Here is a 16258-nt window from a genome sequence, read left to right as displayed (position 1 = left end):
TCCCCCCCAAGAATTTCCACCTTACTCATGCCCACGCCAATTTCCCAGCTTGGGTCCTTTTCAATCCAAAGCTTTGTCCCAGCCCTGCCCCACCCCCCCAACCCCACTCCCAGAGCAGCCACTGACCCGATAACCGCAAAGGCTGGGAGTTCCTGCAGGTCAAAGGGGAAGTCCATTCGGAAGTTGGTTCTGAAGAGGGCTGTGATGGTGACTACAGGATGGAAAGGCCAAGGTCATGGTGGGAGTGTCACAGAAGCCATCGAGGAGGACCCAAGGTCATCAGCCTTAAGGATTAAAGTTTCCTCCAAACCTACTATCCCCTCTTCTATTTCTTTTTTCTAACACTACTGGCAGAAACGGGCTTCCTTGGTGGCTCAGCAGTAAAGAATCCGCCTGCCAAGGCAGGAGATGCAGATTCGATGCCTAGATCAGGAAGATCCCCTGGAGAAGGAAATGGCAGCCCACTCCAGTATTCTTGCCTGGAAAATTCCACGGACAGAAGAGCCTGGTGGGCTACAGTCCATGGGGTTGCAGAAGAGTCAGACACGACTTGGCAACTAAACAACAACCCTACTCTACGACCTGTACCTTTGCCCTCTATATACCCTTGGGCCTTGGTCCCACTTCCCAAATGATGCTTCCCATGTTACCAGCATCCTTGTTCCACACGGCCAGCACTCGGAAAACAAAGGCGCTGAATGTGGCTGCAAAGAATCCTCGCCAGTAGTTCCTCACAGCGAAGTAGGTAGAGGTGACCTCGATGCTAAACAGCACTCCTACAGGGCAAGGAAGTCAGGTCAGGTGCAAGCCAGGGGTGAGGCTCTCTCCCACACCCCCACCCCGGGGACCCCAGGAGCTTTGGCTCCTTGAGCCACGAGGGGGGAGCAGTAGTGGGAATGGATGGTCTCTTGGAGTGTGCCATGCTCTAAACCATATACCTGCCCATGCTAGCAGTTTTTGCTGACTAGAGAGATGGTTCAACAAGACACAGAGAAATGGGCAACCAGGGGGGTGTAACCCACAACACATGATGGTTGTGCCTGCTCCACCCCTTTGAAATCAGGGCTGGGTGGAATTCACGGTTGTCTGATATCCACAGGGATCTGAAAATTTTCTGCAGAAAAGTTACAAGAGGGAAAGCTTCCAAAGTGAGTGCTCATCAGAGTACCAAGCAGAGCTCAAGATTTACCCCATAACGCCCCCACCCCTGCAATCTCTCCTCCCTTCTCCCATGCATCATGTACCCTGCAACTTTTAGGGAAGAAATAAGAAAAACAAAAAGGAAGGGACTTTGTAAGAGCTGACAGTACTCAGTATTCCAAGAGAGGGTTCATTAATATTTTTTTCTAATTAAAATGTAAAAAACCTGACTTAAAAGGACCAGATCCAGGGGGGAGGATACCAAGAAGCTCAAAGAAGTTACAAACCATTATGCTCAAGAAAGGAGGGTGATACTAACGCATATATATGGAATTTAGAAAGATGGTAACAATAACCCTGTGTACGAGACAGCAAAAGAGACACTGATGTATAGAACAGTCCTATGGACTCTGTGAGAGAGGGAGAGGGTGGGAAGATTTGGGAGAATGGCATTGAAACATGTAAAATATCATGTATGAAACGAGTTGCCAGTCCAGGTTCGATGCATGATACTGGATACTTGGGGCTGTTGCACTGGGACGACCCAGAGGGATGGTATGGGGAGGGAGGAGGGAGGAGGGTTCAGGATGGGGAACACATGTATACCTGTGGCGGATTCATTTTGATATTTGGCAAAACTAATACAGTTATGTAAAGTTTAAAAATAAAATAAAATTAAAAAAAAAAAGAAAGAAAGAAAGGAGGGTGAGGTAGAAGGCAAGCTAATTGAGAGTCCTAAGTTGCCCTGTTTCTGAGAGTAGATGCTGGAGCAGAAATGAGAAGGTAAATAGAAAAATAGCAAGAGCTGGTGGAAACAAAGGAAGGAAGCTAACAAGGGCATAAAGGACTAAGAGATGCAAAGAAAATAATCTTTACACATACCACGAATCGGGGAGAAGACTGTGATTAGATGCAAACTGGAAACTGACAACAGAATTACCTAACACCTGGCTAAGCCTCATCTTTATCAGAGCTGAAGACGGAAAACAAGAAATGCAGCCTATAACTGCCTGAGTGGAAAGAGCCCTGGCCCCAGGAAAGCCTGTGAACTAGGTCAGGTTCCTGTCCCTTGCTCTCTGTGGCTACTGGTCGGCCAAGAACAGCCCTCCCCACCCCCCGCAACCATGCCACCTGCTTCCCATTTCTGGTGGCCTCTCACATCCGAGCCATTTCCTTCCCCCTGTTCTAGGTTCCAAAAGTCACGTCTCTTGATTTCTCAGGATTCCAGCCCTTTCTGCTGCAGGCGACAGTCAATGGCGGTAGGAAGTCATTTAAGCCACAGCGAGGGTGGCCTAATGGTTGCTCCCATGTGCAACAGCTGCTGGACTTGGGCAGAGGATACCTTGTGGTTCCCCTTCTCTGGGAACCAGTCCCCCCTCTCTGGGATCCCCAGTCCCCCTCTGCAGGTAAAAACAGTCCCTCCCTTTTCTTGTTTTCTGGGAATTTGGGCCATCACAGCACGTGTTAGCACTTTCAGAGGTAGTTCTCTTTTTACATCTCTGCGGTCCCCCTGGGACTGAAGGTTCTTTGGATTCCCAACACCTAACACCTATGTGCCTGGTACATCACCAGGGTTCAAAGCCTTGTCCTGTGGATGAGAGGAGAAGAGAGAGGAGGGGAGGGGAAGGAGGGCAGATGGGGGACAGGGGAAGGAAGAAAAAGAGCAAGGGATCATAGATGGGTGGAAATTCAGAAGATGGGGAATCTGAGGGACAGCCCTTTGCCAACCACCCCTGGCCCCACCCTGCTCCCCAAATCTCATCAGGTTTGGCAGCTGCTCTCTTGGCCTAGAAGGAGGATTTGGGGAGTCGGGGGTAGGGGGCATCAGGCAGAACAAACTGCTCCTTTTCTTCACCAGTAACAAAGAGTCAGAGACGACTGAGCAACTGAACTGAACTGAACAAAACCAAAGTTGGCTCTGATTTGTCGAAATGTAAACTATCCAACTTACGAATATTTGACGACCAGCTTTTGAAATCCTAGGCTAGATTTCCCTTCCCGAGTTCTGGGACACGTTCTGTAACAGTCTGTCACTGTGTACTTCGGAGCGAGAGTGAATTTTCATATTTGCCTGAGCCAAACAGAAAATGTGCCGCTAAAAGGAAACAAAGCATTAAAAAACACAAACAGCATTTGGAAACTCTCTGGTCTCCTAGGTTCCGTAACGTCGCTCTCTTTCCCACCCTGGAGGCTCCTCTCTGTCTCCTCCTCTGGCACCACGGGCCTTGGTCTCTGACTCTTGTGACTCGTAGATCCACTTTTTCAACTTCATTTATGCCAATGGCTTTAACTACCACCCCCTTGCTAACCGACGGGTTGACAAAGCTATGCTTTCAGCTCAGCATGAAGCTGAGCTTTCCTGGACTCCAGACTCAGCAAGCCAGCTGCCTATTTGACGTCACTTGGAGATGTTGCAGGAACTTCAAACTCAATGTATTCAAAGCGAAATTTATCAACTGTCTTAGACCTGTTTCACTTCCTATATTCCCTATCTTGCTTGCAATACCACTATCCACCGCATGTTCCTCCTTATAAAACTGAAAGTTAGCCTAGATTCCTCCTCCTTTCTTATCTTTCATATAACCTCACATAAATCAGCCACCAGGTCCCATTCATTTTCTTTTCTATCACCCTTATATGTCATCCTGTTCTCTATCCCCTCTGCCTCTGCCCAGTTCAGTCTCTCACCATCTAGCATCATCAGGACTACGACAATAGTCTTCTTGTTAATCCTGGATAAATCCTGTTAATCCACAGGCCAGTTCTGTCTGGCCAAAGCTGGCCGTGTCACTATCTTGTTTGAAACTCTTCCCCGACTCCCCTTCACCCACGACAGCATTTCCCAAAGTCGGGTCCATGAGATACTACGAGTTCCCTAAAAAGGGTCCTTGCAAAAAGGATTCTGCGGGAAATACTGTCTTTGAGCCACACATGGGATATTCACAGGGTATGTCAGTATATTGAACGTTCTGAGAACTCTTCCTGTTTAAAAAACTATCTATTAAACACAGTACTTTCCAACGTATCTGATCTTGGAACACTGTTTATATGTTATGTCTACTAACACCATGAACTGTGTTCTGTACAACACATTCAGGCAAACTCCAGCCTCGAGAATGAAACTGACATTATTGAGCATTTCCTAAGATGACCTTCATGAATCACCCCCCAGGTACCTGTCCAGACTCATTTCCTGTCATTTCTTCCCCTGTGTCCTCTAGCAATGCTAACGTATTGACATTCTATTCCTGAATGTCTTGACTGTGCAATGCTGTTTCTTCTCTCCAGAATATTCTTTGCACTTTGCCCAGGCTGCCACTTGGATGCTTCTCTGAGTGGGCTGTGATGGTCTGCTGGCCTTCCTGTCTACCCTTTCTGCTGTGGGTACTTGCAAGCATAGTAACCAGCATAGCACCCAGAGGTGCTGCCTCTGCTCACGGCAGAGGGCATATATGGAGTCGTTTCAGCCAAATGTTGAAGTAGATTTCATCAGTGTAAGGCATTAAGAGTTGACTACAGAGTGAATAAATTACTCTAATACTATTTTTTTTTTTTTAGAATTAATCCATATTTGTAAAATATAGCTATCAAATAAGGTTATCTGCAAGTTCATTTAATATTTGCCACTTACTACTAATATCCTAAAAACAAAACATTTTAACTTTTCAATGCTTAACATTTTCTTATGTCAACTTATGTCAAGAGCCATGTTTTATCTGTAACTTAACTATTTGCCTCTCCCAGTGTCTAGACAGGATCATGAAGAACCTTCCTCATTCATCCCAGAAGTTCTAGTTTTATGCAAAAAAAAAAAAAAAAAAAAATTCATATTCTCTTCACTTTAAAAGAATCTGGATTAAAAACAAAACAACAAAAAATGCTACCTTCTAAAAGTGTTCTTCAGACCTTTTGGATTTATAAGGCAAAAGACTCAATAAAGGTGAGAGTGGGTATAAATGTAGTGTGAACATGTAAACTTGTGCAGAAATTCCAACAGGCTAGCCTTCACTGCTGGGGACACTGACTTTAATGACAAGAGCTGACCACAGTAGTGCAAGCAGGATGCCAGCTAGCTCATTTGCCAACCTATCTCCCTGATGCTGTGTGCGTTGCTTTAGCATCAGTTCAAGTGAGCATGGTACATTTTCATTAACTGTTAATGTTTATACATGTATCATTCCTGAGCCAAGTCATCTTGGTTTCCCGAAGACTCTTCTATGAAAGGACTGATTACATTTTCATAATTGAAAGATACCTCTAACAGCTGGTGCATTTATGAAGCAGATGCTTTTCCTGCAATTCTGCTTCTCCAATTGTTAACATGGTATCTTTTTTTATCACCAATGAATCCAACCAGTGATCTATATAATCCTTGCTCTGTAAATCTGGTTACAACTGTTACCAATGAGTAAATAAACAGATACAGCAGCTGTCTCTGACCATGCACACTTGTTAGTCATCCAGGACAAGGAAAAGTCTGAAAAGTTGCCCTTGGTTAAACAGTAGGAAAGTGCTAAACTCAACTTTACATTGCAGTCAAGAAAAAATAAGCCTTTAATTCTCATCTGTAGTCCTCATCTAAAGCTGACTGTTGGCACTTGCTTGGTGGTTCAGTGGTTCAGATTCTGCACTGCCAATGAGGCGGCCGGGTTCAATCCCTGGTCTGAGAACTAAGATCCTGCATGCTGTGCAGCATGCCCAAAATAAAAATAAAGCTGACTATTCATCTAAATGTCTTTCCAGGATGGTGCTAGTGGTAAAGAAATAGGATATTTGCCTATCACTTCATGGCAAATAGATGGAGAAACAGTGGAAACAGTGGCAGACTTTATTTTTTTGTGCTCCAAAATCACTGCAGATGGTGACTGCAGCCATGAAATGAAAAGACACTTGCTCCTTGGAAGAAAAGCTATGACCAACCTAGACAGCATATTAAAAAGCAGAGACATTACTTTGCCAACAAAGCTCCGTCTACTCAAAGTTATAGTTTTTCCAGTAGTCATGTATGAATGTACGAGTTGGACTATAAAGAAAGCTGAGCACCAAAGAATTGATGCTTTTGAACTGTGGTGTTGGAGAAGACTCTTGAGAGTCCCTTGGACAGCAAGGAGATCCAATCAGTCTATCCTAAAGGAAATCAGTCCTGAATATTCATTGGAAAGACTGATGCTGAAGCTGAAATACCAATACTTTGGTCAACTGATGTGAAGAACTGACTCATTTGAAAAGACCCTGATGCTGGTAAAAGATTGAAGGTGGGAGGAGAAGGGGATGACAGAGGATGAGATGGCTGGATGGCATCACCAAATCTATGGACATGAGTCTGAGTAAGCTCCAGGAATTGGTGATGGACAGGGAGGGCTGGAGTGCTGCCGTCCATGGGGTGACAAAGAGTCAGACACACCTGAGCGACTGAATTGAATTGAAACTCCCATGCCCTTAACAAGATACAAGCAAAGGTAAGTCTTCTTCTGGAGAAGAAAATACATACAGATGTCAACTATATAGAGATGTCAATTACACTTCAATTTAAAAAATGACAACCAAAAAAATGAATGATTAAAGAGCAAAAAAGGAAAAAAAAATGTACACAGAAGTCCCCTGTTAGAAGATGTAATAAGTGAAGGGCAAAAATATCCAACAATACAAAAGGCTGTCTAGCTTCCCGGGTGGCACAGTGGTAAAGAATCCGCCTGCCCATGCTGGAGACACAGAGACGCGGGTGGATTCAGTCCCTGGGTCCAGAAGAGCCCCAGGAGGAGGGAATGGCAATGGAAACCCATGCCAGTTTTCCTGCCTGGGAAATCCCATGGACAGAAGAGCCTGGAGGGCTACAGTCCATGGGGTCGCAAAGAGTCGGACACAACTGAGCACTCACAAACACAATATAAGTAGGGGTCCCACAGAGGCCACCTCGGTTTTCCTTCCTGGCTCTCCCACTTACTAACAGCAAGTCACTTTCTCTCTTTAATATCAACCTCATACAGCTCTGGGCGGGAAGGGATGTAAAGTCTTTAGAACACTGCGGGCACATAGTAAATGCTCACTAAAAGCTATCTGGCTTTACTCTTGTTTAAACTGGTAATACTCAAACTTGGGGATGCTGGCAGTAACCATTTTGGAAGCAAGGACAGGCAAGTGCACTGATGCAGGAGCGGGTCCATCACTTGCCTCCAAGAGGTGTCCCAAAACAGCAGCCGACTCCCACGGCACAGCCCACCGTCAGCATGTCAGTGTAATAGTATGGCTGCTACTAGGGGACAGACAGACGGGGAGAGACAGACAGAGGGCGAGAGGCAGGGAGAGGAAGGCGGGCAGGAGAGGAAGGAGAACAGGCAAGGAGGGGGGACAGAGAAGGAGAGACTTGAGTCACAGGGAATCCATCACAGGGACCCCATCTCCCCAGTGCCATCCCAGGCCAAGAGAAACTCAGTTAGTTTGGCAAACAGGAATTGATCTCATAGCGCAAAGCCAGACATAGAAAATGAACCGGTTAGGTAAATTTACAGAAGGCAGGTAAGCCTAAATGGTCACCAGAGAGGGGGGCTGGGGACAATCAGGGCCAGAAGTATTAACAGGAAAGGGCTTTGGCAAATGGCAAGAAAGAGCCAGCTGCTTCTAAAAGAACACACAGCTCTCTGGTTTAAGAAAGTGAGTGATTCGGGATGTGATTCGGGGTCAGTCCTTGAAAGGCCCACCCCCCATCCCCCTTCCGCGATCAGTCCCTCACCCCCACCCCACCCCAAAGCTTATGAGAGCACCCCCCTCCACAACCCCTCAGGCCAACTGGGATAGGGAGGAAGTGAAACTTGCCTCCGACGGGGGCTGCGAAGCAGCAGCCCACGCCCACAGCGCAGGCCGACACCAGGAGGTCAAGCTGCCCAGGCACGGTCTGCAACAGAGGAGCGCGGGGACGAGGCGGTGGAGGGCTAGGGCGCGGCTGGAGCGCACGAGACGCGGGGTGGAGGACCAGGAACTACAAAGGGATGGGGCGGCCCCCGAGGGAATCGCGGAGGGTAACTGACATGGTGGCCGGCGCGGAGCGGACCATGTGCGACCTCCCCCAACCCCGTGGCAGGGGCCGGATAGGGGAGGGAGGGCGTCAAGGGACCAGCAAGGGCTTAAACAGCGGCATCGTGTGGCTGGAAGAGGCGGGCCGGGGGCACGTGGATGCAGGCTGCGGAGGGAGCGGGGGTTAGCGCAGTGCCCGGCTCAGCATCGCGGCCAAGGCAGCCCAGCCCCGAGCCGCCAGCTTGCACAGCCCCACCTCCTTTGCCCTTCTCAGCCTTACCTCATACACCCCACAGAACACCGACATGAATTTGCTGAGGATGGCCGCGCAGATGCTGGCAATGTGAACAAAAGGGCCCTGGGAGAGAGGAGGGGGACGAGGGGTCAGGGGCAGGGGTCGGGTGGGGGGGCTTGGTGGCATTCTTGGAAAGACATCGGTTGCTCCCGACACTACCAGGAACTAGAAATACAGCTAAGATAGAAGTTGTGCCTTCGCAGAGGTTCAACCCAGGGAGAAAGGGAGGTGATGCCCAGCACATTATCATTTCAGAAAATTCTAGAGGCTGTGAAGAAACTGACTAGTCAAAACTATGGTTTTTCCTGTGGTCATGTATGGATTTGAGAGTTGGGCATAAAGAAGGCTGAGTGCTGAAGAACTGATGCTTTCGAACTGGTGTTGGAGAAGACTCTTGAGAGTCCTCTGCACTGCAAGGAGATCCAACCAGTCCATCCTAAAGGAAATCAGTCCTGAATATTCACTGGAAGGACTGAGGCTGAAGCTGCAGCTCCAATATGTTGGCCACCTGATGTGAAGAAGTGACTCATTTGAAAAGACCCTGATGCTGGGCAAGATTGAAGGCAGGAGAAGGGGACGACAGAGGATGAGATAGTTGGATGGCATCACCGACTCAATGGACATGAGTTTGAGAAAACTCTGGGAGATAGGGAAGGACAGGAAAGCCTGGCATGCTGCAGTCCATGGGGTTGCAAAGAGTCAGACACGACTGAGTGGCTGAACACCAGAAGAGAAAGAGAAAAGACAAGGGTGGGGTAGGGAAGGTCACAGCCGAGTAGGGCCTTGATGGACGTGAAGGCAGAAGCCACGGGGTTCTCAGTAGAAGAATGCTCCAGGCTGAGGGCACAGCAAGTACAAGAACCTGGAGGGGGGCAGACTTGGTGGCTGAGTGGCAGAAACTGCCTTGTCATTCCAGCACCGGAAGGAGGAGTAGCCCCGGAGGACAGAGAGGTGCCTAATCATCACAGGCTCCGGGAAATAAGTTTAGACTTCATTTTGAAAGGAATGGAGGGACTTCTTGGGGTGGTCCAGTGGTTAAGACCCTGTGTTTCCACCACAGGGGGTATAGGATTGATCCGTGGTCAGGGAACTAAGATCCCATATGTCGAATGGCCAAAAGAAAAACAAAAAAAAGAAGTGAAAAGTTATTTAAAGTTCCTAACCAGAGGGCAGTTATTTCTGATACCATTTCTAAAAGATAACTCTGGTTGCAGCAGGGCAAGAAGTTATATGTAACTTCTTACAAGGTTACAAGTAACCTTGAAAAAAAAGCACAGCCTCTTTTAGGTCTCAGTTTTCACAGGGTTTGTCTGGATTGTCTCTAAGGCAGTGGTTCTCAGCTGGGGGAGATTCTGCCCCCAGGGGACATCTGGCGATGTCTGGAGACTTTCTGATTGTCACAACGCGTGGCTGCTGCAGGCTTGTAGGAGGGACAGGCTGGGGAGGTTGCTAATCATCCTACAAATGCACAGGACGGCCCCCTAGAACCAAGAATTACTCAGATGCCAGTAGTGATTGCCCTAAAGGTGACTCTGCTCTAAGCTATTCCCAGCTCTGATGTTTTTTGTCATTGTGCTCCAGGGTGAGGACCCTCCCTGTTACCCTAGGAATTCCAATGGTCCCAACCTCCCCGACCCCGCCAGCTCCCTCTAGGCTCTGTGGCGCCCTCTGCTGGAGGGCCTGCCCAGCTCACCCCGCAGGAACTGGATGGAGTCTTACCTCTTTCCCTACAGGAATGCCACTGCCCAGTCCTGCGGTCAGGGCCACTACCTTGGCCACGAAGGCCTTGAGGGTGAGATACTCCTTCAGGACCACCCCGCGAAGAATTGTCTTCATTTCAGGGATTCCAGAGCCTAAAAGCGTGTTGTTGTTTTGTTGTTGTTGTTTTAAGTGATTATGTGCAAGTTTAAGCTGGAGGTTAAAATATGGACATCCAGACAGTGGACATGGGGATGGAGCGAAAGGTCTTGTGGTGGCGGGGGGAGTTGGGGGTTGGTGAGCGGGGAGAGCGGGACGGTGGCAAAGCGGAGAACAGGCTTGGGAGGGAGGGGAGGAGGGGCGTGCGAGGTCTACAGACCCCTGAGATGCTGTGGGTTATGGTGATAGTGTGCCGCGGTGGGATCTGGGAAATTCTCACCGACAGCCTGGGGAGAGATGAGCTGGCAGAAGAGGGCGCTGAAGAGGATGAGGATTAGGGGGAAGCCGACCCAGACCAGGAACTGCAGAGGCAGGCTGGGCTGCATCTGGTAGTAGGACCACTTGTAGGCTGCGGAGACAGGCGTCCGGGCTCAGTATTACGAGGATGGACCGCGTGTCCGTGCGCCCCGATGCCCGCAGCGGGGAGAGCCGTGCTAAGAGCATGCTCGAGTGGCCACTGTCCCCATTGGACCTCAGAAGTGGCTCTATTCTCATTGGTCTCGTGGGGGGATCTGAGCTGGGGGAAGTGACATGACCCATTTGAGTTCCCACCACCTGTGGGAGGTCGAGTGGACCGCAGTGCAGCAAACCACAGTGAGGGCACCTCCTTAGAGTCTGTGAGCACCCAGCCACTTGTTACCCTGGCACGAGGGGCTCCTGGGACTCCACATGTTTCCAGTTGCCCGAACTGCAAAGCCCTCGGAAAACTAGCACAAGCTGGTCACCCTATGAGAGAGGCGCCCACAGCCTGGCTGATAGAAAGGGACAGGGAAAATGGATCTGGGTCTGGTGTCCCTGAACTAGCGTCACACCTGTTCTTTGAGCACCATCCCGAAGCTCCCCCAGCTTACCCTAGGTGGAAACTCTAGAACAACTGCAGTGTGGGGAGGGCTAGGGGGGCAAAGGGCCACGTTACACCTACCCTGAAGCGTTTTGGCACTGACATAATCCATGCACCAGCTAACCAGAGCCATTAGGAGCCCCAGAAGCACCAGAAAGATCCAGTCTTCCCCTAACTTTCTTCTCACCACAAGTCCCAGGCGGTGCATACAATCTAGGAAAAGAAAGAACAGAGGAGCAGGTAACCAGTCGCTGCTCTGGGTGTGCAGCTTAGGGCTGGGAGCTGAGGGCCTCTAGGGCTCCGGTCTGTACATCTCATTCCCTGAGTTCCTTCTCACCTCTCTGCCCTTCAGAAGGCACCAGAGTCCAATTCCTCTCTGGCTACTTGATTCCCTTCTAAACTCTGGTTTCTTGGGGCCATGTGGGAGGGATGGTGGGAAGGTAGTGTGAGAAGGACATGGGAGCCGTGTCTTTTCCTTGGAGAAGGGCTTTGGTGTGCAGATGGGGACCGTGAGTCAGAAATACACAACGAGTCTTCAGAGTTACTACCCTAATCCCTGTACCTCTTTCCTCTCCAGACACCTCCATTCCCCTGTCCCCGTCACCTTGACATTTAGAATAGTGATCCTCGTCCTTGCTGTCCATGGAAGCGCTGGAGCCCATCGTCATGGGCATCTCGTTGTCCTGCTCCTTGCCTGAGAACTGCCCTTTGTGATGGCCATAGATCTGGATAGAGGGAGATGGGAAAGGTCTGTCTCGTTGAAGAGTCAAAAGAAATAGGAGGAAGTATATAGAAGGAAAAGGCAACCTACTCCAGTACTCTTGCCTGGAAAATCCCATGAACGGAGGAGCCTGGTGGGCTACAGTCCATGGGGTCGCAAAGAATCGGACACGACTGAGCGACTTCACTTCACTTCACTTCATATAGACCCACAGATAAATCGAACAAACAGCTTTTTAAAATCCTGGGTGTTTGGTGCCCTGTGACAACCTAGAGTGGTGGGATGGGCTGGGAAGTGGAAGGGAGGTTCAAGACAGAGGGGACCTATGTACACCTATGGCTGATTCATGTTGATGTACGGTAGAAGCCAGCACAACATTGTAAAGCAGTGATCCTCCAATCAAAAATATATAGATTTTTAAAAATCCTGGGTGTTGACGGCCTCATGCAGGGTCACTTGGGTCATCAATGCCCTCTACTCCCCACCATCCATCCACACAGTTCCCACTCCTCACCCTTGTCCATCCATCCACACTCCTGCCCATCTGTACTCATCTCTCTCAACAGCAGCCTTCAGCAAGGGAACCAATTCCTACTCTGAAGCAGGGATACGAGAACTGTGCTAAGACTGGGCATCTGCGTCAATGACATGTTTTGTGTGTCACTGCTTCCTGCTTCTTGGCCCCTCTGTCGCTTCCCTGGAGCCCCCTCACACTGACATGGACGGGGTGAGGACAGGCTAGCAGGTACTCCTGGTGGCTCTTGGCCTTGGGTATCTAGCTTTAATGAGGCTCCTCAGATGCCCTGCCAGGCTTAGAGAAGACCCATCCACGTCCCCTCCCCGTGCTTATAGGCACAAACTGGACCCAGCCTCCAAAAGGCAGGTCAGTCTACTTCTTCCCAAAGTAGAGCATTTGTGTTTGGGGTGTTGTATATGTGCAAGGTATACTAACTCTTTTTAGCCTGCCCCACCTCCACCACACTAACTCTGTCCTCTGGGGCCAGGGTCAGGCCAGGCCACGTTGCTGGTTCTCGGAGAGCCTGAGTGGAGGAGATCTGATTTCACAATACGAGCAGTTGAGTTTATGCCTGAATCCTGAGCAGGAGGCACTAATACCCTGCTCTGGGATGAGGTTAGTGACTGAAGGGAGCCATGTTTTCCTCCATGCCCTCCCCAGACCTGAGAGAAGACACTTCCCATGGGGGCCAGCACATGGACTACCTCAAGCCACCTCAGGTCCCAGGCTGAAGGAGATGAGAAGTGGGTGCTACACACCAAACCTGGGCTGGGAAACACTAAAAGAGTCCAATCTGGGGACTTCCCCGGTGGTCCAGTGGTGAAGAAGCCACTTGCAATGCAGGGGACTTGGGTTCAACCCCTGGTCAGGGAACCAAGATCCCACATGCTAAGCACAGCTACTGAGCCTGAAGGCGCTCTGGAGCCCAAGCCACAGCTAGAGAGTCCATGTGCCACAACGAGAGATCCGTGTGCCGCAGCTAAGACCCAACGAGGTCAAATACATAAATAAATTTATAAAATAAAAATAAAAGAGCCAAATCTGTGCTGGCTGGACTAGGACTCACCATCTGAGTAGGGCTGGGAGGGGGAAGAGAAGTCAAGGCTGAAAGGGACATATTGTCTGGATTCATGAGTGTAGGGCCAGGGATGGGAGGATGGATGCAAAGATGCCAACAATTGATAATTAATCATTGGGCAAGGGGTACTTGGGGATTCATTACACCACTCTTTCTATTTTTGTATAAGTGTGAAATTTCCATAATAAGATTTCAGCAGAGAAAACGGAAGTCCGAGCTCCCCCTCTTTGCACCTCCCCAGCCTGACTTCCCGAGTCCCTTCAGCTTCGTGCTGGTGTGCTCACTTTGCTCGCCATCACCAGAAGGCACCGTAGCTGCATCTTTACTAAGCTGACATCCTACTCAGACCACGTACCCGGTGACAGACAGCCCAGGACCACAAGTGTGGGGTCTTCCTGTCCAACCCCGCACTGTGTTCCAGGCTACCTTCTCCAGGAAGCCTGCTCTGACTCACCACTGGAGCCTCCCCTGGCTTTTGTGCCCTCACCCCCCAGCTGATTCTCCAGGAACTGCCCCCACCCACCATCCTCAGGCCAGGTCAGGATTGAGATGTGGATTCTCTGGACCCCCAGCACGGAGATCCCCAGCCTAGCCCTCAGCTCCCCTGCCCTGCCCACAGTCTACCTCTCATCAGCTAAAACATTTTTAAATCCTGATTTCCTGGTCCCCTCCTCTGACAGGTTCCATCCTGTCCCTCTACAGGCACGTTCATGCTGAACTTAACCTGGGTATTTATCTGCAACAAGTTCCCAATCTGTCCTTCAGGGATGCCCCCACCATCACTGCCCTTTCCTCAATGTCTACACCTGAAGGATATTTACCCTGGACTCATTGGAAAAGACCCTGATGCTGGGAAAGATTGAAGGCAGCGGGAGAAGAGAGCAACAGAGGAGAGATGGTTGGATGGCATCATCGACTCAATGAACATGAGTCTGAGCAAACTCCAGGAAGCAGCGAAGGACTGGGAAGCCTGGCGGGCTGCCGTCCATGGGGTCACACAGAGTTGGACACGACTGAGACACTGAACAACAACAAACCCCTAGTTAGTTCACCAGCACCACCCGCCCACCCCCACCTCACCGAGATCAGAGCTCTGTATCTCTCCAGGTGCTACCACCTCATGGGACCTCACTTGATGAATCTTCCCACCTGCAAGTTTGATTACATTTCCTCTGCTCATTTGACACTGGTCTGTCTTGGATCACTGACCACGCTCTTCTGTCCATTTTCTCCCCTTATCCCCACCTTTCTGCCTCTGCAGAAGTGTGGATGTGTGTGTTCTGCTGAGGGTGGGAAGGGAGAATCTGGTGGTGCCTGTGTGCAGGGTGAGGGCGTGAGGATGGCTCGGGCACACAGAGGTGTGGGCTCCTCTGCCAGTCCCCTCATGTAGCTTATGTAAGCACGGGCTCGGCACCCACGTGTGGCTCTGCCTTCTCCCCCACCCCAGATTCGGGGGGTTCAGTTAGTAAAGCTTGTGTTCAGGTGCACGTGTATCTCTGTAGAAGGTGACCACCAGGCTGAACCCAGACCTTTAAAGAATGTTCATATTTGGAACACATGACCATGTACTATAAGTTAGAAAGATCATGCTGCCCCCTCTCGCCACCTGCCTCTCCATTTCCCCCGATCTGTGGCTCCTCTGGTTCCTGGACCCCACCGCCCCCTCCTCTGAGGACTTTACCTGTGTGGGGTGGGCGGTGGCACGGGGGCCCGCGTCCCTCCGGAGCCTGCGCTGCAGACCCCCGTCCTCGGAGGGCAGTCCGTAGCTGGTGCAGTGCTCAAAGGGCATGTACTGGTATTGGGGGGCGCTGCCCCACCAGCTGGGCTCGCCCCCACGCTGCTGGGCCCCCGACGGCTCCATGCCCCCACCCCCGGCCAGGCCTCGGCCTGCCGGCCCCCACCCTCCCCCCAGAACAGCTCCTTAAGCCTCTCCTCCTGCCTGTCCCCAAGGCGTCTGGGGCAGCATGCCCACCCCCGGCTATTTATAGCCATCTCTCCGTCACATGACCCCCCCACTGCCACATCTGATCTGCTTGGGGTCGAAGCAGGTGTGAGAGCCGTGCGGGGGAGGGGTGGGGACAAGAACCTGGGGGGCAGCCCCACAGGGAATTCCCCCAGCAGGACAGGCACCGGCCCCCTCCTGCGTCAGGAAGAGGATTCCAGCCCTGGGCCACTGGTCTGGCTATAAATACCGTCCAGATCAGGGTGGAAGACTGCTTTGAGGCTTTTGGACCTGCGTGCTCCCCGAGTCTGCACCCTCTAAGCAGTCCCCCTCTTTCTTTCCGTCAGTCCATCCTTCCGTAGGGAGGTAGCAGTTGGGAGCTGGGTGGAGTGATTCTAGGGTCCAGAAACACTGGGGAGTGGCTCACCTGGGCGATTAAGCGGTGCCTCTCTGCCGTCTTCCCCTGTGGGCTCGTCTCCAGCTCTGGGTCCCCCCCAGGTTTAGTCCTCATCTGTCGGACCAGCTCTCCCAACCCAAGCGATGTTCAGCTTTCTCCTCCAGCTCTGCCTTTTCTTGTCTGCCAGAGGCCACTAGTGATGCTTTGGGGTCATACCCTTGACCCCACCTTTATCACCACTGGGTGTGGGGCGCAGGGGTAATAGCCTTGGGTTCTGGCATTTCTCCTACTTCCCGGACTGATACAGGACAGCCACACCAGCAGCCTGGATGTTCAGGGAGGGACTGAGCTTCCATTTAGAGCACAGAGCATCCCTGGGAGGGCTGTCAGGGCAGGTGA

General features: G+C 50.7%; 1 protein-coding gene across 3 annotated transcripts in view; it reads right to left on the bottom strand.

The window, feature by feature from the left end:
- CLCN1 (chloride voltage-gated channel 1) overlaps positions 1-15459 on the bottom strand; it is a 38966-nt gene extending 23507 nt beyond the window's left edge. Inside the window, 9 exon segments of one of the 3 annotated variants that reach the window (NM_001290916.1) lie at positions 127-211; positions 651-776; positions 7312-7390; positions 8432-8509; positions 10166-10299; positions 10584-10712; positions 11286-11417; positions 11809-11929; positions 15202-15459. In NM_001290916.1, the coding sequence (NP_001277845.1) occupies positions 127-211; positions 651-776; positions 7312-7390; positions 8432-8509; positions 10166-10299; positions 10584-10712; positions 11286-11417; positions 11809-11929; positions 15202-15381 (1064 nt within the window). In that variant the 5' untranslated portion in view covers positions 15382-15459. 3 annotated transcript variants of the gene reach the window in all.
- Between the last annotated feature and the right edge of the window lie 799 nt (positions 15460-16258).

The sequence above is a fragment of the Bubalus bubalis genome, chromosome 8 (assembly GCF_019923935.1).
Source record: "Bubalus bubalis isolate 160015118507 breed Murrah chromosome 8, NDDB_SH_1, whole genome shotgun sequence".
NCBI classification, from domain to species: Eukaryota; Metazoa; Chordata; class Mammalia; order Artiodactyla; family Bovidae; genus Bubalus; species Bubalus bubalis.
Note: the sequence above shows the minus strand (reverse complement) of the source record. Positions and strands in the feature narration are given on the sequence as shown.